The sequence below is a fragment of the Phyllostomus discolor genome, chromosome 14, assembly GCF_004126475.2.
Source record: "Phyllostomus discolor isolate MPI-MPIP mPhyDis1 chromosome 14, mPhyDis1.pri.v3, whole genome shotgun sequence".
Taxonomy (NCBI): Eukaryota; Metazoa; Chordata; class Mammalia; order Chiroptera; family Phyllostomidae; genus Phyllostomus; species Phyllostomus discolor.
This window is the reverse complement of record NC_040916.2, coordinates 35,561,538-35,588,057: the sequence shown is the minus strand read 5'-3', so window position 1 is coordinate 35,588,057 and position 26,520 is coordinate 35,561,538. Positions and strand designations below refer to the sequence as shown.

At 47.3% G+C, this 26,520-nt stretch overlaps 1 protein-coding gene across 3 annotated transcripts; it reads left to right on the top strand.

Moving 5' to 3' along the window:
- On the top strand, window positions 1-25,988 carry CLCC1 (chloride channel CLIC like 1). 3 transcript variants are annotated; one of them, XM_028502794.2, is made up of 11 exons: window positions 1-146; window positions 8,704-8,833; window positions 9,231-9,332; window positions 11,514-11,621; window positions 14,139-14,360; window positions 14,591-14,731; window positions 16,366-16,459; window positions 19,649-19,746; window positions 20,229-20,375; window positions 21,949-22,290; window positions 23,539-25,988. In XM_028502794.2, exons 2-11 carry the CDS (start codon window positions 8,705-8,707, stop codon window positions 23,812-23,814), a joined length of 1,659 nt encoding a protein of 552 aa, XP_028358595.1. In that variant the 5' UTR covers window positions 1-146; window position 8,704; the 3' UTR covers window positions 23,815-25,988. The 3 variants fall into 3 exon arrangements, with proteins under 3 accessions (XP_028358595.1, XP_035871423.1, XP_035871424.1); XM_036015530.1 differs by having other exon boundaries at window positions 34-146; window positions 8,693-8,833; window positions 23,539-24,400; XM_036015531.1 differs by lacking the exon at window positions 9,231-9,332 and having other exon boundaries at window positions 34-146; window positions 8,693-8,833; window positions 23,539-24,400.
- Window positions 25,989-26,520: the final 532 nt, after the last annotated feature.

The window sequence follows — 26,520 nt, the reverse complement described above, 5'->3', positions numbered from 1 at the left end:
GCTGCGGGCGGAGCGAGTCGCCGAGCGCGCGCCGGGGGCTCGGCGTCTGTAGAAGCGGTCAGCGGTTCGTGCAGGTGTCTCACTACGGTCTCCGCCTTGCCCGACGCTGTCTGTCTTCTTGAAGAGGTCGGGGGGCGACCGCGGACGTAAGTGTCGCTGCGGCTGTGTGGCTGGCTGGCGGGCTGTGTTGGGGGCTTTGAGGTGGCCCGGCCTCGTTCCGCGGGCGGCCTGGAGGCCGCGGCGCTGTCCGCACGGTGAAGTCCGCGCGCTCCCGGGCTTCCGGGCAGTTCGAAGGCCGCGTTTCCCGGGACGGGCGAGCCACCGCCCCCTCGTCCCCCGGCCACCGGGCCGCCTCCTCTCCCGGACCTTCGCGGTCGCTGTTGCGCTTCGCTGTTCAACGAGCGGCCCGGGGAAGCGGGGCGGGCGAGTGCGTAGCGGACCCGGACGAACGTTGGTTGACTTGGTAGAGTTTGGTTATCTCCGAAAACTGTGCGAAGCGTTTGAACAATCACCGTTGTCAGAGATGCCTGGATTTTAGTGGTGGTGAATTTTGAAAAACTCCAAATAAATATGAATATGGAAAGTTCGAGATACATGTTTCCTGAGTGGTGAACAGTCAGGTGTTTCCGACAGCGCTGAGGAATGTGGGGCCCCGGGGCGGCCTCATCATCATCTTCACCTGGGAGCTGGTTAGGCTCGCGCTCCGGCGTAGGGGCCACGGTCCCAGGAAACAGCACGTGCGCACGCGCACTCAACTCAGAACTCGGACTTCCAGGCCGTGCCAGGTGAATGTGGAATTTGACCCCACTATCCATCTCAGCTTTGTCGTTCTCATTAAACGTGTACATTCATTGAAAAGAGATACTTTTCTTTTCTGCCTATTTCCACCTAGTAGCTGGCAGTCTCCCGGGAGATCTCAGCCCCCTTTTTTTTTTTTTTTGGTAACTCTTCAGTTGTTGCTCAGGCCCCACCCACTCTCAGCGTTTCCAGGCTTGTGGATCCAGCCTATCTCCCGTTTGCCCCTCTCCGGCTACTAGGGTCACGTCCGGGAGAGGCAGTGTCAGGTAGAGCCGGTCCGGGTCCAGTTTACCAGACGAGGACTGGGCCCAGAGCGGGCCTGCCTTGGTCCCGCCGGTAGTGGGTGTGTTCTTGAGTTCGTGTAGAATGTTTTCACAGCGCGCGTCCAGGTGATTTTGAGAGTAGGTTTACTAAACCTGGGGACAGTGAGACGAAGGGCTGACAGTGGAACAAGCCACCAGAGAAAGTAGAGACAGGTTCAGCGGGTAAGCCCTGGATAAGCTGCCGCTGCCCACTGCTCCCTGCCTTGCAGCCTCGTGGGGTGCCTTAGAGTTTAGGAGGAAGGCGGCAGAGAGAGGAGGGGAGGCTGGGCGAGCTCTAGAGAGAGCGCGCTTGCAGGCTCCTTTGCCCGAGGCTTTTTATCTTTCTTTGCCCAACGGAATCCTAGGGAGTTTGCTGGGAAAAGTCTTAACAGAATATTTGTTAGCTTTCCAGGCGTGTCCGTCACTGTGGTGATTCATCAAAGTGTGTGTATAGTGAGGTCAGGTTATTTTCTGATTAGTTTCATTTTTAAAGAAAGTCATTGAAGCCGGACCCGGACTTGGGCAGTTCTGTTCCCAGAACAGCCTGGGATGTGCAAACCACTTATTTGCTCCTAAGCGCCCTTGGTTAAGGAAGATAAAACCTTGGGAATCATTAGCTGACTGTAAATTGCCGAAATCGTTTGGTCTTGTATAATTATCTTGTTTCAGTTTCCCTTAATCCACGTGTCAAGGAATTACCCTAGCTTCTCACTGTCCTGCCTCACTGACACTTGCTAGCTGAGTGACCTTGGGCACCTTGTTTTCCTCATGTGTAAAATGGAGACAACAGCAGTAGTACTTGTGGAGGTTTTGGGAGGATTAAATGAATGAATGAACGTAGCAATGTTTGGCACATAGTACCCGAAGACTAGCTACTATTATGTATTATAATTTTGATATTGGTGTAAAGCCTGACGTGGATGAAAAATGATAAAAAATCAGCCTTGTCTGGTGTGGCTCACTGGATTGAACTCAGGCCTGCAAACCAAAGGATCCGGGTTTGATACCCAGTCAGGACACCAGTAGGGGGTGCTTGAGCAGTAGGGGGCTCTTGAGAGGCAACCACACATTGGTGTTTCTCTCCTCTTTCTCTCTCCCTTCCCCTCTCTCTTCCCCTCTCTAAAAATAAGTAAATAAAATGTTTTTAAAATAAAGAAAAAATGATAAAAGGTAGGAACTGGGGGAGAGAGACCATTACTAGCAAGTATTGGAATCACGGGTGCCACCATCGAGCTGAACCGGCATGGGTGGTTGGGTTACTCGTCCTTTTCACTTCCCAGAGCGCCGTCTGCGGGCCAGCATCTCTGCCAGCACCAGGAACTTGGGGAAACGCAGACTCTTGGGCCCACCTCAGACTTACTCAATCAGAATTGGTTTTTAACAAGGTCCCCACCAGGGATAGATGCAGCTTTGTTTGGAGGAAGCATGAAATCAGTTTCGCAGGAAGTTCCAGCCTTAAGTCATTGACCCTGGGGGTTTGCCAGGAGGACTTGAATTTGCAGCTGACTCCACTAATAGGCCTCACCCCGTTCTCCCGTCATTTCTGCTTTGCTCACCCTTGCCTGGTAGAGAGCTCTCCATCCCCTGTTGATCGGTGAGGATGTGGCGTGGTTGCCAGCAGCATGAGTTTGTGGGCGTTGCAGTCAAAAATCACATGTTTGAAAGGCTTTGAGTCACCTCCCTGGGATAACGCCCCTTCAGTGCTGTGTTTCCAGATCTCGAGCCTCGTTCCCACAGTGCACTGCTGGCCTCTGGTGTCTATTTCGCCGACTGCTCGAAGCCCCGTAGTAGCACTGTGACCTTGTCCGCTGCTCCTCTTGGTGCTCTACAGCCCTCGTTTCCATCCCTCCTCGCCTGCCTCTGTCTATGAAGTAGTTAAAACCTCACTGCCTGTGAAAAGCCTTTCCTGCTGCCCTGGTCCCAGACCCTGCCGTCTTTTCGAGCCCCTGCCAGGCTCAGACACTCCCCTTAGGTTTTTACTGCTTGGAAGACCTGCTGGTCTCGTGTTTTGGTACCCCTGTCACTTAAGATGGTGCCCTGTCCAGTATGTACTTAGTAAATGTTGGACAAATGACTGCTGAATTTATTCCCAAAACTAAATTCTTATTCTGAGTTTCTTTTTCTCTTTTTTAAACCTCACTTGAGGACATTGATTTTTTTTTTTTTTAGAGAGGGGTGGAGGGGGCCTATAGAAACATCAATACGAGAGAGAAACATCAATCTGTTGCTTCTCGGACACACTCTGACTGGGGACTGAACCCACAACCTAGGCATGTGCCCTGACTGGGAATCGAACCTGTGACCTTTTGGTTTATCAGATGCTCCGGCCAGGGCTCTTTTTTCCCTAAGTTAATGATATCCTGTTATTGCTGGTGGTGGCCCTAGAAATCCTGGAGTCACGTTTGTCATCGTGCTTTTCCTTTCCCTTTCCCCGAGCTCAGTCGCTGAGGCCTGCAGAATTCGTCTTCAGAATGGGTCACGTGTGTTCTTCCTGTCCTCCCTGGCCCCCTCTTTCTGGCCCACATCCTTTTTCTGCTTCAGTCTCCTGTTGGACTCTGAATCCGGTTTTCTCCACAGTCTGTACCCTCAGTGCTGGTGTCGTCTTCCAGCACGTAGCTCCCACCACCCTTGAAAGCAGCAGTCAGTCAGGCTTTTCACTGGGGCAGTGCCGTCCCAGCCTGTGTCTTCATGCCCTGTCCATCCTGCCTCCCCGGCATTTACTGACCATCTTCCATGTGCCAGCCGCTGAGTAGGTGTGGGGCTTGGAGACGTGTGGGGGCAAGGTGGGGACGTCATCGGGAAGGGGAATTCAGATTTGAGTAAGATGTCACCTTTGTCCTAACAGTTCACATCTCAGACCAGTGTCTTAACAGTTCACATCTCGGGCCAGTGGTTTGCTGCCTTCACTGCATGTTGGAGTCACCTGGAGAGCTTCCAGAATCCCAGTGCCTGGGTCCCACCCCCGAGGATTCTGATTTAATTGCACTGGGATGCAGCCAGAAGGGCGGGCATTTTAGAAGCTCCACAGGTGATTCTGCTGCACAGCCCAGCTTGGGAACCGCTGTGCTAACTCACAGGTGGCAAACACAAGGCCTGAAGGCTGAATCTGGCCCTCCACCTTGTTTTATCTAGCTGGGTGCCTTGTTTCTACCCAGCAGCAGTGCCAAGCTCTCGCTCAACTGTTAAGGAGTGGCTACATTTACACAGTCCCAAAATGACATTTGACCCTTTGAAAGCAACTGCAAGGCTGATGTGGCCCCCGGTGAAAATGAGTTTGACACCCCTATAAGAGACCAGTAAAGAGCTAATTGCACTGTTGTCTCAGGAATAAACACACCAGAAGTGCAGAGAAGGAGTTAAGGTTAGCCTGGAGTTGCTTTTATCCTTTTTTTCTTTTTAAGATTTATTTTTAGAGAGGTAGGAAGGGAGGATGAAAGAGAGGGAGAGAAACATCAGTGTGGTTGCCTCTCGTATGCCCCGTACTGGGGATCTGGCCTGCAACCCAGGCATGTGCCCTGACTGGGAATTGAACCGGCGACCCTTTGGTTCACACTACACTCAGTCCTCTGAGCTACACCAGCCAGGGCTTGGAGTTAATTCTATTCTTACAATTCTACTGTATGCCGTTATGGGGAGGACCCAAAGCTTTCTCATCTTGGAACTCCCTTACTGGATCCTCCTCCGGGATAGGGCTGCAGCAGGCTGCCCAACAGAAGATGCTGAAAACCTTCTGTATCTGCACTGTCCAGTGTGGTAGCCACTAGCCACGCGTGTGAAGGAGGAACTGAATGTTTTAGTTTACTTAGTTGGTTTAAAGGTAAATAGCCGCCTGGTCCGATGGCTGCTGTGTCGGACGGTGTTGAGTAGAGGGGGTAGTCCAGCGCTGAAACAGTTGGACAGTGTGTACAGAGAGGCTTAGGTGGAGCAGGTTACTTTTTTCTCAGCGGTGTGCGAGTACACTCGCCTCATTTGAATCTTAATTTTAAAATTTAAAAAGATTTTCTAATTCCAGTTGACACATATTATGTGTCAGGTGTACAAGATAGTGATTGGACATTTATATGTAACTTTCGAAGTGATCGCCCAGTGAAGTCTCCTGCCCACCTGGCACTGTACGTGGCCGTGACCCTGTTCTGGACTGTGTTCTCTCTGCCGCGCTGTGCGCCCTGGGGCCGTGTCCGTGCCGGTCAGTTTGTGCGTCTCAGCCCCTTCCTCTTGTCTCCTCCTTTCCCGGGCAGCACCACCAGTTCTCGGTAGCGGTGAGTTTGTTTCTGTTTGTTTATTATTTTAGATTCCAGATTTAAGAGAAATCCTTTGTATTTCTGTGATGTTGATTTCACCTCTTTCATTTCTGATTTTATTTATTTGGGTCCTCTATTTTTCTTGATGACTCTGGCTAAAGCTTTATAACGTTCAGTTTTTCAAAGAAGCAGCTCTTGGTTTCATTCCTTTTATACTTTTTTTTTTGGAGACTCTATTTCATTTACTTCTTGTCTGATCTTTATTATTTCCTTCTAATCACTTTGGATGTTGATTGTTCTTCATATCTAGTTCCCTTAGGTGGAAGGTTAGCTTGTATATTTAAATTTTTCCTTCTTTAAAAAAAAGATTTTATATATGTTTTAGAGAGAGGGGAAAGGAAGAAGGAGGATGGGGAGAGAAACATCAATGATAGGTTGCCTCTCGCAGGCCCCCAAATGGGGACCTGGCCCGCAACCCTGGTCTGTGCCCTGACTGGGAATCGAATCAGTGACCTTTTGGTTCACAGGCTGGCACTCAATCCACTGAGCCACACCATGCAGGGCTGAATTTTTGTTCTTTCTTGAGGTAGGTCTGTATTGCTCTAAAATTCCCTATGTAGAACTCCTTTGGTTGTGTCCCAAGGTTTGGGGTTACTATGTTTTCATCTTTACTTGTCTCAAGGTATCTTTCGATTCCTTCCTTGATCTTGTTAACCCATTCTTGTGTGGTAGCATGTTTTTCAGCCTCCACGTGTTTCTGTATTTTTTAGTGTTCTTGTAATCGATGTTACCATTTTGGTCAGGGAAGATGCTCGAAAGGATCTCAGTGTTCTTAAATTTATTGAAACTTGGCTTTGTGGCCTGTCGAGGTCTGTACTGCGAAATGTTGAATGTGCATTTGGAAAGAATGTCTGTTTTTGCTGCTTTTGGGTGATAGGTACTGAAAGTGTCAATGAACTCTGTGTGGTCTAATGTGTCGTTGAAGGCCACTGTTCCCTGGCTGGCGTTTTTCTGGTTGACCTGTGCACCGATGGGCAGTGGGTTTGTGAAGGCCCCTTCTGCTACTGTTGCTCTCCCCCTTTATATCTGTCAGCGTATGCTTCATGTACGTAGGGCTCCTGTGTTGGGTGTGTAGGTGTTTGCAGGAATTATATCCACTTGTCAGATTGATTTTTTTAATCATCGTGAATTACCCTTCTTTGTGTCTTGTCACAGCCCTTGTTGTAACATCTGTGTTATCTGATATAAGTATTTCTACCCCAGGTCTAGTTTTTTTTCTGTTTGCATGAGGTATGATTTCTATCACTTTTCTTTCTTTTCTTTTCTTTTTGTAGTTCTCTTTATAGACTCTGGTTTTAGGAGCAAGTTGCCTGTGGGCCACCACGTGGCAGGCGCTGGGTTATTTACAGGCCCACGGAGAGGGCTGTACCGTGGCACGGCCTCTGCTCATGCTCAGCCAGGACTTCTGTTAGAGCTGGCTGGAGGGGCTGAGTGGACAGGGTGGGGCAGGCAGGAGCTGTGCAGCGAGTTTGGGGGCGGGACCGAGATACTGTGGCTCAGGAAACAAGTTAGAGAGGCGAAAGAAGGGCCTTTGGAGAAAGAAAGCAAAGGTTTGAGGGAAGAACAGGAAGGGAAGGTGGGGGAGTGTGGGAGAGAGTTGATTCTTAATGATGGCAGCGCTCTGATTCGGTTGTGATCTCGATGTGATCCTGGGAGGAGGCGAGCAACTGCATTTACTTAGTCCGCCATCTTTACTGGGGTCTGGGTCTTCATTGTGCACCTTTCATGGTTCCCATTTGTTAGAAAGCAATGGGGGCGATTTGGTTAAAACACCTCTTTTTAAACAGTTTTACTGAGAAATGACTCACATACTATGTAGTTCATCCATTTAAAGTTGACATTTTGGTGGTGGGTTTTTTAAAAAAAAGATTTTATTTATTTTCAGAGAGGGGAAGGGAGGGAGGAAGAGAGAGAGAAACATCATTGTGTGGTTGCCTCTCACACGCCCCCCATTGGGGACGTGGCCCACAACCCAGGCATGTGCCTGAATGGGAATCGAACAGGGGTGATCCTTTGGTTTGCAGGCTAGCATTCAATCTAATGAGCCACACTGGCCAGGGCCATTTCAGGTTTTTAATATATTCACAAATGTATGCATCCATTGCCATGATTTTTTTTTTATTTTTTAGGGCCTTTGAGTTTTTACTGGATTATAATTGGATTGTAAAAGGGCGGGGGTGTTGCTGCTGTGTGGCCTCTGGGCTGCTGGGGGTGCTGCAACAGGAGGTTTCGGGTGGTTTTGCATAAGCTGCAGTTTGCTCTAGTGTCCTCTTTGGCCAGCGGTTGTGTAGAGTGCGAGGGGGCTGTTAGTCACAGTTTGCTCTTGCTTTTCTAGTCGTTTTCCAGGCCTGGAAGGACTGCCATGAATCCATGACCAAGCAAGGTAGCAGGCCATTTCCCCAAGGGGCTCTTACTGGCTTTGAAAGTGAACCTTAATTCCTTAAAGCTTTCTGGTGACATCCAGAGTCCAGGCATGACTCAGCCGCTGCTGTTGTAGGGGGCGAGGAGGAGGCTGCCTGGAGAGATGGAGAAGCATGAGCATCCCCTCTCCCCACCTCACAAAGCAGGGCTGGGGGTTAGCCCGGGCCGACCTTCCGCTGCCCACTGCTCCCCTGGTTGCAAGTCTCAGGAGGTGGAGGAGAGGGAGAAATAGAGAATGTCGCCATGTGGGCCACCAAAATGTTAGAGTGGTTGGTGACATGGGCTGTGAAAGAATTCACCAAAAGAAAAGGCAGAGAGCAAAGTTTTATTTACTTTCCAAGAGGGGAGTGGGACATGGGGTGGAGAGATACACCAGCCCATTGCTACAGTTTAGATCACTTTTCATCACCTCAGAAAGAACCCCTGTGCCATTTAACACATTTTTGTCCCTTATTACAGCCCCAGCCCTAAGTACCTACGAATCCACTCTGTCTCCAGATTTGCCTGTTATGGACATTTTATTATAAATGGAGTGATATAATACGGTTTATGGTGACTGACTTTTTCCCAAGGTCCTCCACATTGTAGCATATATCAATACTTCATTCCTAAAAATACATTTTTAATTCCTTTTAATAGCCTAATATTTCATTCTATGGACATACCACATTTTATTTGTCTATTCATCAGTTGAGGGACGCTTTTTTCTTACTTTGTGGCTATTGTGAATAATGTAGCTATAAATATTTGTGCACAAGTTTTTATGCACAAAAGAAAGCATTATCTTAGCACTAGAAAGTCATAGACAGTTATTACAATTTCTTGTAAAAGTAATTACATTTCACCATATTTATTGTAGATTATTCTTGGTCTCCATGCAGGATGCTCTGTTCTCGGCTGCTTTGTGCGTGTCTGTGGCTGGCAACCGGCTACGCACACGATGACGACTGGATCGACCCCACCGACATGCTCAACTATGACGCAGCCTCGGGAACGATGAGGAAACCTCAGGTATCAGCAGCCATGCGTGGGCGCGTGCGGCCTTGTCGGTGCCGTGACAGTGCCGTGACGGAGACGGTCTGTGCACGTGCGTGTTTGCTCAGCGCTCTGAGAGGCGTGTGGATACAGTGGTTAGCAGCCACACAGAACCGTTCATGACGCTCCCAGTCTAAGATCATTTCAGTTTTGAATTTGAGTGTAAAACCCATCAGCTAGCAAACTAATTTGATTTTAGTTCTTAGCTAGTATATGAATTTGAGATTCTTACTTTTTTTGGCGCTTCAGTACAGTTGAAGAATATAACAAGCAAAGTCATAAAATGACGAGGCTAAAATTTTAGTCTTCATTAACAATAGACTCTTTACAACTCAATGATAAAAAAATAAAATCTTCTTCTACTCTGTTTTAGGTGAACTATGGTCTGTCAGAGAGAAAAGAGGTTAGTCCTGACTTGTCATACGCTCAAGAATTGTCGGAATGTTACAGCAGACTTGATTCTGTAACTCATAAGGTGAGATTCTTTTTCATTCATGAATTGTACATCATTTATAATATGTTAAGTCACTCTGTTTTTTTGTTTGCTAACGTTATTTTTGTTTCTATATACTGTACAATTTGTGTACATTTGACCATTGAACAGGGTGGGATTTAGGAGTACCAACCCCCTACCCAGTTGAAAATTTTTGTATAATTTTTGACTCCCTAAAACATAACTATTAATAGCCTACTGTTGACTAGAAGCCTTGTGGATAACAGTCAATTTATACATATTTTGTATGCTATATGTATTATATATACTATACCTTTACAATAAAGTAAACTAGAGAAAAGAAACTGTTAAGACAATCCTAATGAAGAGAAAAATATGTTTACAATATAGAATGTATTTATTGGAAAAATCTGCATATAAATGGGCCTGAGGTGTTCAAAACCATGTTATTCAAGAGTCAACTGTATATTATTTCTTCTTTAGTTACTCTAGGCTTGGTTGCTCTTGTTATTCCAATCTTTTTAAAAAATAGTACTTTTATTTTCTTGTAATAACATTTATCTCACTGTGTTGTAATTATTTCTTTACCAGACTGAAAATTTATTGGGACAGGGACTATGCTTTGTTCATTCCTGATTCTTTCTCACCTGTTCCAGTGCTGGACGGTGTGTAGTAGACTCATGGCAAATGTAGCAAGTGAAGAAGGGGGCCTGTTACCAGTTCAGAAGCGTAAGGGTTACTCTTACAGATACAGGGGATTATTGCAAGAGGGGTCCCCCCTCAAAAAAAACCAGAATTATCTTCTGGAGGGTGGGCCCCTTGTAGTACAGGCTTTCCCTGCTAAGTGAGTGTTCCAGGAACACATCTGTATATGTGTACCAGCTGGTGGTGTTGTGAGAGGCTGCGTTTTGGCTTCAGTGAACATTTTTTTGAAGACTCTTTCAGTGCGTTTGCCCATTTCACGATGGGTGGTTTACCAGCACACCTGCCCATGCCGCGCTGAGTGAGGGAGGGAGGTTCCAGCTGGAGGGGCGGGAATGCTCATTCACTGAGACCCAGCCATGTCTCAATTCGAGATAATAAGCACCTGCTTGTGGTTCCTATCGGACGTGAATGTTGTCTCAGCCGTGTGCTAGCAAAGAAACTCGGGGATAGAGTGTGCCTCCATTTCTCTGCGCTTCATGGCGTAGTCAGTGGATGGCACCACAGCAGGAAACGCAGAAATGCCCTTTTATAGAAGTTTTTTATCCCATTATGTGTGGCTTTGGTTCAAACATTGTAAAAAACACGATGGGTAAAATGAAGTCTTGGTCCTTGTTAAAAAAAAAAAAACCAACAACATTGATTCTTCTAAAGAGAAACTGTAAAAATATAAAAGTTTGTAAACCGTGCCTGAAAGCAGAGGAAACGGCCGTGTGACTTCTCTCTCCAGTGTCGTGGTCTGAGCTTGTGCCTGTCATCATCCTGTGCGTCATCCGAGGCCCGTGTCCGTGCTGGGCTCAATTCATGGCCCACACTCAGTGAAAAAAATAAGAGCTGCTCACCCCAGGTTCTGGTGTCTGTAGAATACGCCCTGCCCTCACGCGGTGACTGGGCCGTGTGGTGTTTGTAGGGCCAAGTTCAGAGGATGTTCTCAGGCAGATTTATGTGCCGAGGGGTTGCCATGTGTAGTAGGACACTACGGCGAAGCCATGGTTCCTTGCTGCCCAAAGCATCCCGTGTAGTGGGGGGTGGTCAGTCGTAGACAGGAGAAGTTAATAACTGGCCAAAAGTAATACATACATTCATGAAATTCTTTGCTGTGTCCTCCTCCTCCTTACTTCTTTCTGTCTGTTTCTCTGTCTCTTTATATGTCTGTCCTCCCTTCCTTCCTCCCCTTCCTCATTGCAAAGAGATTGGTCCAGAGATTCTGCTGACCCACTTCGCTGCCCCCTTGCTTTATGATCTCAGCTTTCAAATTGCTCAGTCAGCAGAGAAACTGCCAGTCAGAGCTGGGTGCTGGGCCTGTGTTCCTCAGTCACTGCCTGCTTGCCCTTTGCAAAGAGAGCCCACAGACAGCAGGCAAACTCTCCATTTTAATGCAGACTCGATAGAGGTAGCTGGTGTCTCACCTTGGTCTTGATGGAGCCATTCGGTTAGAAACCTGACCCTTGCCTTAAACTTGATGCTAACAGTGGATTTTCTGTGTGCGTACGATTACAGATTGAAGAATGTGAAAGCAAAAAGAAGAAAGACTATGAAAGTCAAAGAAATCCTGTTTTGGGGAGATACTTAAATAAGATTTTAATTGAAGCCAGGAAGCTCGGACTTGTGAGTATTGGTAGGGTGATGCTAAGCAGTGTAGACGGTATTTTCGCTTATTAACACCCAGTTATGCAGAGCAGTGATAGAGCATCGTTTCCATTGGCTCTCGTGGAGAATTCCTGACGGACCCTTTTCCCAGAACCTGTGCGTGCAGGGTCCAAGGTGGCCGCCTGTCTGCTGAGGTTTGCTGGGAGGCGGTGCCGACCACTCTTCTCTTCCTCATGTTCATGGGGATTTACGTTTTCAGCCCCGTGCCGAACCACTTAATTGGGTTGGGGGTGGGTGTTGTTTTAAATTTGCTATTTGAACTTTACTAAACAGTTGGGAGATTGGGTCAGCTCCTGACTGGGGAAGGAAGCTCCATTCTGGCCCTCACTTGTTTTCTGGCACGTCACGCACTCTCACACGGATGGTGGAGGATCCTCGCGTGGGGGGGGGGGGGACATGTGTTTTAAGTAGTTTGTCCCCCAAGCCTTTTACTGTGGCAAGTGCTGCTCTTATAGAATTGGGTATCGTGTGCATATTGTTCATAATTAATGTGAAGATTCCACTTTTATAGTCATCGTTTTCACTTACGCAGTTAGAATGTCAAGAAAACTTCAGGGAAAGGAGTACTAGAGGAGTAATTAAGTGGTCCCCCTTATCCTGGAAGTGCAAGAGCACATGTCCTCGTGTGTGCACCCTGTCTCGCAGGTCTGAGTGTGTGCGAGGTGGGACGGAGCCTGTTCACCGGTAGATGAGGGAACAGCCAGAAAGTAACTGAGCTGGGGGTGCTGGGGTGTGTTATTTACATGGTGCCTGGTTTTTAAAAATGTTGATTAATGACTGCTTTTTTATGCTTAGTGATGATTTGTGATCTGACGTGACACTTTGGTTTTCTCACTTTATATTTACTTTTTAATATAAATAACAGTATTTACTCGTATAAAAGAGGAAAGAATTTTTTCTGTATTAACTGGTTAACGGACGTAGATGTTCACCGTGACTTTGCTAACCTGGACTCACACCAATACAGATGGTTACATGCATATATAGCGCGTGTTTACGGGAACTCAGAGTTTCTGCTGTGTGAGGCCCCGTTCGTTTCCCAGTCTGAGTCGCTGCACACGGAAAGCCGTAGACTGGGTCATGAGATAGTCGACCCTCGTTGCTGTGGGCTCCGTGTGTGCCCATCTGCCTAGTCACTGAACCTCACGGGCAGCCCCAGAGTCGGTGCTCATGGTCCTTTGGGGCCACTCTCGGACGTGCACAGGCCAGCGGGACGCCGAGTTGCCCGGCGCACTCGCTCCCAGCTGAGATCCAGCAAGGCCACGGTCTGCCGTCTCGTTTCAGCTCTTGGACGACAAACGTGTGCTTTTCCGTGCTGCATTTTCACACCTGGCGTGTGGGGGGTCACTTCGCTTTTAAGCAGCTCCGCGGCTCAGTGCTGTCCATGCCCCCGAACTCGGGGGGCTGTGAGGCGCCGCAGAGACCGGGCACGTGTGCCGGAGGAGCTCCGTTCAGGCGGGAGTGACAGAACTCTTGGCCCGCAGCTCAGTGTTCATGATTCAGCAGTGCACGTTAAATAAGGTGTCCTTGAGCAGAAAGTAGTGTTTAAAAAGGTTATCATTGACCGGCAGCTGATGAAAACGTGCTTGCAGGCACTTCCCCCTGTATTTCCTGTTGCAGGAACCATGGTTGGTTCAGTATGTGCTAATTAGTGTTAGGGGTGACTGTAGAATATACCTACAGCAGAAACCACCTGTATTTTAGTAAAATGTACATTCTTTGCGGAGTTTTATAATTTTTGAAGTTTTTGACATGTATTATCTTTTGTTTTTGTGTCGGCCTATGAGATAGATGGATGTTTTTATTTTATACTGGGCTGGCCAAAAAGTCCAGGTGTTTTTTTCCATAAAATAAAAGACACAGTTTTAATTTTCACCAATAACTTCACTGACTGGATATTCTGAGTATATTGTCTGTCTCCCACGTGGTATAACATTGACTGTTCTCAATTAATGTCTCAATTTGATCGCTATCAACTTCAGCTGGTCTCCCTGACTGGAAAATTGTCCAGCGAGAAACCCAGCTGGAAACTTCACAAACCACTTTTGACACGTTCGACCAGTCACAGCACCTTCTCCATATGCTGCACAGATCTTTTTTTGCATTTCAGTTGTATTTTTTCCTTTTTTGAAATAATGAAGCATAATATGCTGAAAATGTTGCTTGTTTTCTTGCATCTTCAATATTAAAATGGCTGCACAAAATTTCACCAATTTTGACTTGTTTTAATGCATGCGGACATGACAGCTGTCACATACAGTCTAACAAAATTGTTTCAAATGAAGTTAAAGACAACTAAGCACTTCTAGAGCCATCGTACAGAAAAAACAAACCTTTTGGCCAACTCAATATGTGTGAAATATTGTGATGTAATTATATGTTTAGTTCCAAGTTGACTTTTGTCTTGAAACATTTCACTGAGTAATAATAAAATTCTCTTTCCTATTTGTTTTTTGGGGGGCAAATTGAATTCAGCCGGACGAAAACAAAGGCAATATGCATTACGATGCTGAGATTATCCTTAATCGACAAACCTTGATAGAAATACAGAAGTTTCTCGACGGAGAAAACTGGAATCCAGGTGCCCTGGATGAAGCACTAAGTGATATTTTAATTAATTTTAAGTTTCATGATTTTGAAAAGTGGAAGTGGAGGTTTGAAGACTCCTTTGGCGTGGATCCGTATGACGTGTTTATGGTAAGCTGCGAGGAGGGGGCGTGGCTAACAGGGTTTATTGAAATACTGTCAGCTCTCCACCGTAATTATGTTAAGAACCTGTACTAGGTCACTCATACTGTACCGATGAATTTGGAGCAAATAGTTTTGTGCGTTTGAGTCTAGTCCTTTTGTTTTTGTTGACGGGTACGGTTTTGGCGGGAAGAGAGTCTGACAGTGACCCGCTGTCTCTGCTTCTTTCCATCTTCAAGGTGCTTCTGTGTCTGCTCTGCGTCGTGCTGTTAGTGGCTACGGAGCTGTGGACGTACGTGCGTTGGTCCACCCAGTTGAGGCGTTTTTTATTTGTCAGTTTTCTCATCAGTACGGCATGGAATTGGATGTATTTATACAAGGTATTAATTAGGTGGAAGGTTTTAAAATGTAAAAATGTTCTTTTACAATAAGAGAGAATCCATTTAGAGCTAGTATCTAACCTTGCATCAGGTGAGGGGTGGAGGCCGGGGTTGGAGATGGGGGTGTGTAATTGGCAGGTGCTCTAGGTGCCTGGCTTTTGGGTCCTTGACTAGTTAGTGAGGAAAAAAGTTCAGTTCTAATTGTCATAATCCAACTCTTGATGGGAGGCATCTGAAGAGCTAAACCAGAAGAGAGCTAGGTAGATACTTTAAAAAAAAAAAGATCTATTTATTTATTTATAGAGGGGGGAGAGAGGGAAAGAAACATCATTGTGTGGTTGCCTCTCATGCGCCCCCTACTGGGGACCCAGGCATGTGTACTGACTGGGAATTGAACTGGTGACCCTTTGATTCACAGGCCAGCACTCAGTCCACTGAGCCACACCAGCCAGAGCTAGGTAGACACATTTTAAAATCTCTTACTTAAGTGATTTGAGATATATTCTTTTATTCTTTGCTAGAAATGATATCAAAATATCGTGTGTGTTTTTTTAAGTTATTTCCTGATATGAATAACTTTGATATGAAAGTTATTTCCTGGTATATTCAAGGTAGAGAATTTAGAAAAGATAAATATAGGGAAATTTAATTGTTTTTAAGGTTTTGTTTATTTATTTTTAGAGAGGGGAAGGGAGGGAGAAAGAGAGAGAAACATCAATGTGTGGTTGCCTCTCACGTGGCTCCCACTAGGGATGTGGCCCACAACCTAGGCATGTGCTCTGACTGGGAATCGAACCTGCGATGCTTTGGTTGGGAAATTTAATTTTTAAATATCACCTGTAAATATGTGACCTAGAGATAATCACTATCAGTATTTTGACTTTACAGTCTTTTTTCTAAATTTTAATTCTTTCAAAATTGGAATCATGCTGAACCCTAACTCTAAACCTAAAAAAAAAAAGAAAAAAATTGGGGTAATGTGTGAAAGAAGCACTGCAATTCCTGTCCAAATAGCAGAATCATTGCAGGAAAATTTTAGATTTTTTTAGCAGGGTGAGTCAAATAGCCAGATAGTTTTAATGAATTCATCTGATTAAATCTTTGAGATTTTTTTAAAGACTTTTCTAAGTTCCTAGGCTTCCAGAACTGGTAAGTCTTTACAGATCAAAGGAAGGACGGTTGTGTGGTTGAGTAGTGCGCCTCACTGATTGCCCCTGGGGCTTCAGTTCATAAAAGGCGCATTACCCTTATGTGGGCCATTTGTGCTGAAGGACCATCCAGAGCAAAACCCCATTTCATCACGCAGTGAGGAGTAGTCATTTAACACATACAGACATGTTTTGGGGCGTGGTATAGACTAAATTTGAACTAATGTTTTAAAACTAGTGACAAGGTTTTCCTTCCTCGTCGCAGTTACTGACACAGAAGGCAGTTGTAGTTAGTTCTTCGTCCTCGCTTCTTGCGCTGACTCCTTGGTCGTGAGCTGAAAAGACCTGCTCTTTAGAAATCGTGGATGTATTTTTTTCTGTGAAGAATTTTTGAACAGTCTGGCCTCTGCACTGAGGTGTTTGGGGTGTGGAGGCGTGACCAGGGTTAGCAGCGGTTCAAGGCTCTCTCCGGGCTGTGTTGGGCAGGTGGCTTTCGCACAGCACCAGGCCGAAGTCGCCAAGATGGAGCCGCTGGGCGACGCGTGTGCGGAGAAGATGGACTGGTCTGGAAGTCTCTGGGGTAAGTAAGGCGCTGCTGGTTCACTCAGCCTTATTTTGAATAGAATTTCTGAGACTGAGAAAATACATTAGAAATGACAAAGAAATGATAAAATGCCAGAAGGAGGCTTTCCATGGCGGAGTCTTTCATTTGTTTTTGTGTACTGATTTTAGAGAGGAAAGGAGAGAAAAAGGAAAGAAAAACATAGATTTTTTGTCCCACTTATTCATTCATTGGTTGGTTCTTGTATGTGTCCTGACTGCGGATCGAACCCACAACCTATGCTTATTGGGAGGATGCTCTGACTGAGCTGCTCAGTCAGGGTCTGTGAAGAGCCTTTAATGTCAGAAGACCATGCGAGACAACTCCTAGGTTTCAAAGCTAAAGCAAAGCAAAGTCCAGGAGAAGAGACAGTCTTCTTCAGCCTCACACAAATACCTACTCTCAGCAAGTTTCCTGAAGAGTATTTTCAGTGTCATTCCCGAATTATAGATATAGTTATATATCAATTGTATATTTTTCAACCCATTGTTGTGACTTTTTTAGAGAGGGAAGGGAGGGAGTTAGAAACATCAATGTGCGGTTGCTGGGGGTCATGGCCTGCAACCCAGGCATGTACCCTGACTGGGAATCGAACCTGCGACACTTTGGTTCGCAGCCCGTGCTCAGTCCACTGAGCTACACCAGCCAGGATGACTTTGTTTTTTAATTAAGTTTATTGGGATGACATTTGTTACTGAAATTACGTAGATTTAAATTGTACAGTTCTATGAGATGTCATCTGTATATTGTACTGGTGTGTGTTTGCCATATCAAAATGACATCTTCAATTATGCCTTTAGAATATCCTAAATTATCAAAAAACATCGACTGTATTTGTGGATAAGTTTATGTGGATATGTAAACTTAATTCTCTTGATTATACCTGTGGCTTCCGTTCTCTACTGGTCTTTGATATACAGAGTGGGTAAAACGGTTGTGATGTAAATAAATAATACAATAATAATGCAAGAATAAATTCTGTTCTGTGTATTCATACCTGTAAACCTACTTTTGCCTGCCCCTGTATACTAGGGGGAACCCAAAAAAACTCTGGAATTTATTAATTTAAAATTGTGTGTTTTTTTTTAAAGATTTTGTTTATTTTTAGAGGGAGGGGAAGAGAGGGAGAGAAAGAGAAACATCAATGTGTGGTTGCCTCTCACGCCCCCTACTGGGGACCTGGCCCGCAACCCATGCATGTGCCCTGACTGGGAATCAAACTGGTGACCCTTTGGTTCTCAGCCTGGGCTCAATCCACTGAGCTACACCAGCCAGGGTGAAAAACAAAATGTGTATTCTTACATGTTTAAACCACAGCCACCTTCAGAGTACTCTCCATTTGATGGAGTATACCTATTGAGACATTTTTCTACTGCTCAAAACAGTTTTTGAACTACTGATTTTGATGTCTTTTAGTGCTTTTGCCATTTTTTGTTTCACCACTTCCATGTAAGCAAAGTGTTTCTCCTTGAGGGCTTTTTTCACCCAGGAAAACCAAAAACCAAAACCAAAAACAAACCACTTGGGATGACATTGGGTGAATTGGGAGGGTGGGACATGGCGGTCATTTCATTTTGGTCAAAAACTGCTGAACACTCAGCGTGGGTTGGGCAGGTGTGCCCTTAAATCAGCCATCAGGAAGTGGGCAAACACATTGAAAGCGTCTTAAAAAAAAAATTCACTGAAACCAAACGCAGCCTCTCACAATAGTGCCAGCTGGTGGGCCTCCTAGAACACTTAACCTAGCGGGGAAGCCTGCACTTCATGGGACCCGCCCACCAGAAGATAAGATTGGGGCTTTGGGGGCTCACCCTTATATTATGTATTTTAATATTATATTAAAATATTATATGTCTTTACTATATTTCCCTTATTTCATTTTTTGGATTGGTTGGGAAGGAAAGCAGAGGAGGGAGTTAGATAAATGAAAAGGGACATTTAGAGTTTTTTAATAAACCTATATTTATATTTTTATTAAATAACATTAGGAAAATATTACAAATTTTTGCCAGGGATTTGATTTATAAAGTCAGGCTAATAAGTAGCAATTAAAGTTTTTCATGTATCTGTATCTGTATATCTGTGTGAATATACATCTCTCTCCATAGATAGGCACACACGTGTCTTTGGTTTCAGACCGGTGAGTTTTGCGTTTGTGTGACGGACGGGGAAGGAGCAGACACTGACTCGCCGACTCTGACAGCAGAGTTTCCTCCGTCAGCCTGTGAAGGGCCCAGTGCTCGCTGTTCACCAGCCCAGTGTCTGGCACGTGCTGGTCGTCAACGTAGTATATTAAGTGAATCCGCATATATGAAGTAATAACCAATTAGGCTTTATCTCATTACACTGACTTACGAACTCATAGCTTTGCTATTTTTCTTTCTTTTTTTTTTTTTTTTACTAAGGAAAAATGTCTTCTTTTCTTACAGATTTTTACAATGTAAACAGTCTCAGTAACGTTGACTGCCTTTAGTCACTTGTGTCTAGTAAGGGGAATGGTTTAATGATCAGACACTGGATGACTAAATGCAAGTCCATGATGACAATGCAGGCAGAATCTCAGCAGACTCTGTAACCAGGTGTCCAGAGTTAATGCTCCTCAAAAGGCTGTGGGAGCGAAAGGAGCCCAGCCTCGCTTCCTGGCCTCAGGGACAACCACGTGCCTCCGCTGGCTGCGACGGGTGCTTGTGCAAGCCTGACGTGGGCAGCCTGGGAGGACTGACTGTTCAACTGAAATGTCATTGAGATTATTGTGGATTCACAGGGAGTTGTAGGAAATAGTCCGGAGAGGTCCCGTGTGCCCTTTCCCCACGGTCCCCAGTGGTGGCATCGTGCCCAGTGGCACAAGTCCAGTGTCACAGCCAGGACAGTGACGGGGACACAGTCCAGCAGGCTGGTCAGAGTTCCTCAGTTTTCAAATAGCTACCTTTTAGAAGTCTTTATAACAAAATATTTTATCTGCATAAGACTTGTACAATTTTAATGGATTTTTAAAATGAACATTGTGGACACAAGATGAAAAATTTTTTTAATTTTCATTACAGGGAGTCTGTAAAACAATGTAAAATTGGTGGTGGTGGGTGGGTAAAACCAAAATATTGTCTTATTTGGGAATGAAATGTAGCTGTTTAAAGAATGACTCAGTGTTTTGTCTGTTTCTTTAAATAGAATGGTTTAGAAGTTCCTGGACCTATAAGGATGACCCATGCCAAAAATACTATGAGCTCTTACTAGTCAACCCCGTTTTATTGGTTCCCCCAACAAAGGTATGGAATACATTCTGTAAAAATTACTTATACAAAGTCAGTCAATAACCCTTGCATGTATTAAAAATTGTGTTTACTATTTTATTTTTATTTAAAAAATTGTTTTATTGATTTTAGAGAGAGGAGGGAGAGGAGGGGGGAAAGGGAAACATCATTTTGTTGTTCACCTTAGCTGTGCATTCACTGGTTGAGTCTACATAAGCACTGACCGGGGATCGAACCCACAACCCTGGCATATTGGGACGACTCTCGAACCAACTGAGGTAGGGCAGAAATTGTTAGTGTGTTTCAGAGTCATTTTGCTAATAAACCTTTGTTCCAGGGGGGAAAAACTCTATCCCAGTGAGCTCCATATTTTTAAAAGCATGGGACAGCATTTGAATGTATGTAACACAGCTTTGGCCTCAGTGCCCAGTGAGGTTTGACCAGGAGCGTGTGCCGCAGGCCTGTGAGAAAAATGAAGTTGCTTTCACGTTTTTTAGGCAGTGGCGGTCACGTTCACCACCTTCGTCACGGAGCCGTTGAAGCACGTTGGAAAAGGGATCGGGGAGTTTGTTGGAGCGCTCATGAAAGAGACCCCAGTGCTCTACCAGCTCCCGCTGCTTGTCATCGTGGCCCTGGGCGTCCTGGTCAGTACAGAGCGCCGCGGACACCGGGGGTTACGGAACAAGCACTTCTGAGTTGTGAGCTTCAGCAAAGCGCCCGGTGGCAGGAGAAGGTGGTTTTTGGTGGTACAGCTTTAGTCATACCCCACGTGTGTTCTTCCTAAGCATGGCCATGGTGCTCAGCTTGGCTTGTAGATGCCATGACGGTGATTTAAAATACGGCCTTCTTTTAAATTGGTTGTTTGCGCTTGGTGAATTAATACAAAGTAAATTGTTTACATCCTCTTTGAGAAGATGGGCCTCCTTGTCCCAGTCCGAGTTTTTGCAGCGCTGAGCCGGAGCAGCCTGGGGTTGCACAGCATCAGGAAAGGGTGTGAGTGGAAGAAGGCACATGCACCGGCGGTCTGGGGACCAGGAGCAGGCGTTCCTGAGGGGGGAGATGTGCCTGGTCCCCTCCCCACGGTGTCTGGCTTTCCGTGCCGTTGGTTTTCAGCCCTGGCCCACATAGAGTGGCTGTCACGTAACACAAAACGTAAGGACCTCAGGTGTGCCTCTGAGTGTCTTCCCTCAGGACACAAATTCACCGCCACTTTGAGATGGTTCCCGCTGTGGGTTTTGTTTCCGTTTCTGGTTACAGGACGCGGTGGGTTGGGGGCGTGGGTTTGCTGGGTGACGTTAGGTGTGTGACACTGTAATTTCAGTCTCTGACACTGAAATTACGTGCAAAGCTCGTCACCTCTTGTCATTTTGTCCGCCTGAGGAGAAAGGCCTCGGCTGCTTCTGTCTTCACAAAGGAGCATCTCTAGTTTACAGAACATTTTGTGTCTGGGACCCTTGCATTCCCAAGAATTGGAGGCCACAAAGGCTCTTATTTATGGAGATTTTATTTATCGATACTTGACATAGTAAGAATTAAAACAGGAAATTTTGAAACACCAGTCTGTGCGAGCACACGGCCCGTGAACCACCAGCGAGGAAGTCCGCGAGGCCCGGAGACCCCACTTACGCTCGGGAGGGGAGGGAGGCTCCTGTCTGTGTGTCATGGGCAGTGTGGACCACCCAGGTCCTCTCGGGGCTCGCCGGCCCCCCTTGGAGAAGTGCTGCCGGGCGTTTCCATGGACCGTGACTCAAAGCCTGTTGGGTTGCAGCTGTGACGGAGGCCAAGTTTGTATGGCAGTAAACAGAAAAGAAAAATTAACCTGCAGGAGAATGTTGACATGATGATGTACAACTTTGAACAGTTTTCAGCATTTACCTCCTGTGATGGGTGTGAATGGAGAAAACATATGCTCAATTACGAGACAGCACCTTCCAGTGGAAATTTCTAGGCTTCAGCCCAACCACCATTGTTATAATGCGGTCAGAATGCATCTAGCTGATTGAAGTGTCTGCTTAATCCCGAGTGGTTTCTCATTTTCATTGGCTTCCCTGTAGTAGAAACCTCTAATGAAAAAAGTTAAATTAGCATGTTTGTATCCACAAATGCCACAAGTTAAATTACATAAAATTTGTTAGCACCCTGAATAAAAAGCCCCTGACAATGTCGTTGAAAGTTGACCATTAAGTACTCAGGAGCACGTGTGTCTTTTCCTTCTAGGGTTTCTGCTACGGTGCTGGGAACTCAGTTCTTCTGCTGAGACCTTTAGGTGGTCGAGGAACAGAGCCGCCCCAGGCCCTTCAGCCAGGTGACTGGCGACGGCAGCAGAGAATCGATTATAGACCCAGTGGTGGAGCAGGTGATGCAGACTCGTACTGTGGGGGCCAGATCGGCCCCTCTGAGCAAGGCCCTTACGACAGAACGTCTGAGGGTAAAAGACGTGTTTTGAGAGAGAGAGACGCTGACTTGAGAATTCACACTGGCCACTTGAACCCCGAAGTGCTCCGGGCATGTGACTTGCCAGACACACAGACGCGAGAGCACCCCGAGGTGGTGTCCAGTGTAAGTCAGCGACGGTTTGTTTTTTGTGCCTTTGCTCGAGGCCTCGGTGCTCCCTGTAGACCTGTGGTTAACTGACCTGCCCTGCTCTGTCACTGCGGTCAGGTCATCCACGCGCTGTCCTCCTTGCTGTGGTCAGGAGTTAGTCTGGCCTCCTCAGGGAACCGAGAGTGGATTTTCATGGTAGTTTGTTAGCACAGGTGGGAATTCGCAGGAGACCACCCAGTGAGCATTCAAGAGAGAGAGAAGGGAGCCCCGGGGGAGGCCGAGCCCCAGGGGAGCCCAGAGCAGAGCTGAGTCTCAGCTGGAAGAGGAGGCGGGGGACCAAGAACCTCGGCTTCCCAAATCGGTATCATTGTCCAGCCACACTGTGCTGCTGACCTGCAGGATGGTGAGGACTTCCCCCCACCATTTTGACTGTTTAAAGGGACATTCCCATTTCTGTGTGAGACAGGGATTTGTATTGTCCTTTGCGAAGTTTAAGTTGCACGTGTAAAAGCCTGAAAAGTAGCTATGAGCACAATAGAGCCGAGGGAATTAGACCCCGTTTCGATGGAGCTAGTATACGGACAGGTATCTGCGTGGGTCTGGAGAACGTGGAGGCGTCCTTCCAGCTCCTGTAGTGAACGTGGATCTGACAGCCATCTCAGGAGTCCTCCGGTGACGTCCCACTCCACTCAGACTGAACGCCAAATTGCCGTTTGGCCTGGGGCCTCCGCTGTCTGCCCGCACCCCACCTGTTCCTGCATGGCCCCTCCTCGCTTGCTCCACTCCTGACCAGTCCTTGAACTCGGAGCCTTGGCGCTGGCTGTTCATGACCTGGAGCCGTTCCCCTGGCATAGCCCACGGGCCCCACCGCCCCAGCCCACTTCTAGTGTGATGCTTTGTTTGTTAGTTTGTTGCCCAGGGTTCTCTCCCCGACCTGCATGTACGTCCCAGCAGGGCCGGGGTTTGTCTGGTCTGTTCCCGCGGTGTCCCCAGCACCCAGAACTCAGCATGTGTAGACAGTGTTTGTCAGTGGACTGTTCTCACCAGGCAGGAGGAGTTGGCAGTTCGGGTCCCGGTCCTGACCAGGGGGCTTGTCGTGTCCCACTCTGCCCAGCACGGTTCCATGAGGCTGAGTGTTTACACCTTTACAGTCCGGCACTCCGGATGAATTCAGCGTTGCATAGAAGCCAGTTAGACGTGATTAGTAGCCTTCCCAGTGTGTCACTTAAACAACTGAAACAAAATGTACTCTGTACTTTCCAGCCCAGAGGGACTGGTGGAGGCCCCGGAGGACACTCACCCTCGGAGAGCAGCGCTGCAGGCAGCCGGCCCCCTGAGCTCGCCTCTGGCCCGGAGGCCTCAGGGAGCGTGGACGGTTCGGCTGCAGCGGGGAAGGCCCAGCTCCAGACTGATGCCAAAGGCAGCCCCGAGGAGGGCAGCACCGCCAGCCCGGCAGGCCCGGCTGCCGGAGCCGCAGGAGCCGCAGGAGCCACAGGAGCCGCAGGTGGAGGGGACCCGCCCGGTGGCCCGAGTGTCTAGAGGAACTCGGACTCGAACCACAGCTTGGGGGTGGTCTTTTTGTGTTGGGATTTTGACATAAATTTTTCACAGCTATTTACTACAGATACTTCATACTACAAAGTGGCCAACATAAACATCAATATTTTTACTGACAATCAGAATTAACAAACACACGTTTCTTTTTTTTCTTTTTCCTTCCCTCTGTTTTATCTTCTGCTGGAGGTGAAGACACACCCCACGAAGTTTGAAGTGTGAATTTTGGAATAGCATCTCGTCAGTGACCCTGTGGCAGGCATCACTAAGTCTGGATAATTCAAGCCTTATGGAACTAGGGTCATTGAAAAAGCAGTTGAATGTTTACAGACACACGGGGGACCCAGGTCACCCCGAGTGTGTGTTGCCTGGGAGACGTCCTGGGGCAGCTGCTTCAGTTGGGCTGGTCTGTTAATTGCATGTGGCGTTGCGGAAGCAGCAGGTTCTTGCACACCATTTAGCCACGGTGACTCTGCGTGTCCTGCAGCGTCCTCAGAGCCGTGGAGTCTGCGTTAGCAGCACCCATGCCCTGTGCGGCTGCTCACGGGGCGGTGGGTCCGTGGTGTCGTGTTCTGCCCGCGTCTCTCGGCTCCCGGCTGTTACGGCGCCGCTTCCTTGCCCCCGTGACGTTTTCCTGAGTGGAGACAGGCTGAAGGCTGCCCCCGGGACCCCAGACAACACAGCTCGGTCGAGGTGGCGATCCAGCTGCCTGTGGTGAATGGAGGCCGAGGGTGGCTCTGCCCTTCCCCACCAGGAGCAGTGCCCGGGGGCTCTGGGAGACCCGAAGCCGAGACCGTCAGGTACCTCGGTACCTCGTTCGTGTGACAGCGAACCGCGCTGCTGGGGCCACAGCGAGTCCTCGTGTCTGGAGGTCTGGACCTAGGGGAGGAGCCGCGATGGGGACTGCAGAGCAGGGTGCTCTCCTTAGCTGTGGGCAGGCGACACGCTCAGCACGCCACCTTACTCTGGTTTCTGAGACTATTGCTCATTTTAAACTGAAAATTTTGTATAAATTAGGCTGGTACCTAGCTAGAAGGCAAATTTCACATACGTTTAGGTGTCCTCTGTTTTTAACCTTTTAGCACTAAAAGTTATGTCCAGCTGCTTACTAAGAGTAACAGACAGGAATATTCTTACAATTTTCCCTCAGGTATTTGTTTCAGAAAAAGACTTACTCAAAGCCTTCGCTTTCTGGTATGTTTTTTTCCAATTTTATTTTTCAGTTAGAGTTTTCACTTGGTACTATTTTCTGGTAGGTTCAGGTGGACAGCACAGTGGTCAGCCAGTCGTACGCCTTGTGGAGCGGCCCCCGAGGCTGCCAGCGCCCACCCGGCCCCGTGCACAGTCAGTGCAGCGGTGGTACTGACCTGCGTCCCCCGTGCCGTGCTGCTGGCGCGCTCTTCACAGGGAATGCAGAAAACCGCCTTTCCTTGGCTCCTCAAAGCATCACTTGGATGCCTTCAGTATTTTGTGTGTTAATACTATCCACTTGAATGTTGCAGAAATCTTTAGCGTTTCATCAGAGAGGTGGTCCTTTTTTCCAAAAAGTGCAAAAATTGTGTGTAAAAATTTATGGCACTAGGCCCATAACAAATGAGCTAATGACAGGAAGCCCGTGGTTTGGAATGGGTGTGTGGACACCAGTGAGTGTGACCTGATCCGCTGGGGGCTAGACCTCTGTACCGACAGGTGGTGCGGTCCTCCGGGCCGGGCCCGGTTCTGAAGGGGCGGGGCCTCAGCTGGTGGACCGTGACTGAGAGAAGGGACTGGTGCGGCCTGCGCTCCAGACTGCTGTCCGTCAGTCCCAAGTGAACCTGTCACAGACACGTTTCAGTCAACTTTGTCTCTGGATTCTCCACTACGGATGACCACTTGGTGAGCTCTGCGTTGACAGGTAGCAAGGCAGCGCGCCTGCTGTTGGGTGGGGACAGGGATCAGGAAGACTGACTAGGGCAAGTCGGACACGTCCAGGCCAGGTTACAGCTGGGAGAGCCTTGTTGATTTCCTGGCCAATGTGTATCGCTGAAGTGAGGGATTACGGTGACAAGCTTTGAGGGGAATCAGAATGGCACAGACTCTAAAGCAATCTTAAAGTGGAATAATGCTGAATGTTTACAGGGTCCAAAACTACCGTATACACAAAATAAACACTTATTTTTATGGTGCTCTGGTGGGTTTGTCTTTGCTCACTGAATATTTTTATAAGAAAACCCCCCATGAAACATAGGTGCACTTTTTAAAAGGCAACTCTGGGACATTATACCACATATAGAATATATAAGTCATAACATAATCCAGAGGCTGAGTACTTTTAATGAAACTTCTGACAAGATTAAGGTTTTTTATCCTGAGTCCTTAATGTAATTCCAGACTGTGTGACTTTATTTTTTTTTTAAACATGGGCTACTTGGAGAAGTGGTTCTCACTGCTCGCCCGTCAGCACCACCTGAAGGACTTGTGGGGAGAGCCCCTCCCCCAGCCCCAGGTGTGCGGAGTCCGGAGCACTGGAGGTGATCAGGCCCCCACCTGGTGCCGGGACCTGGGGTCCAGGCTCCGTCCATCCTTGTCATTGTGTTTGCTCCGTCACGCCCTACTAGGTGTCCGCGAGAACTCCCTTTAGTTTCCGGGAAGACGCCGAATGACCACTGAGGTCCTAACCTCCATCTTTTGTACTGAAGTTTGATGTGTTTT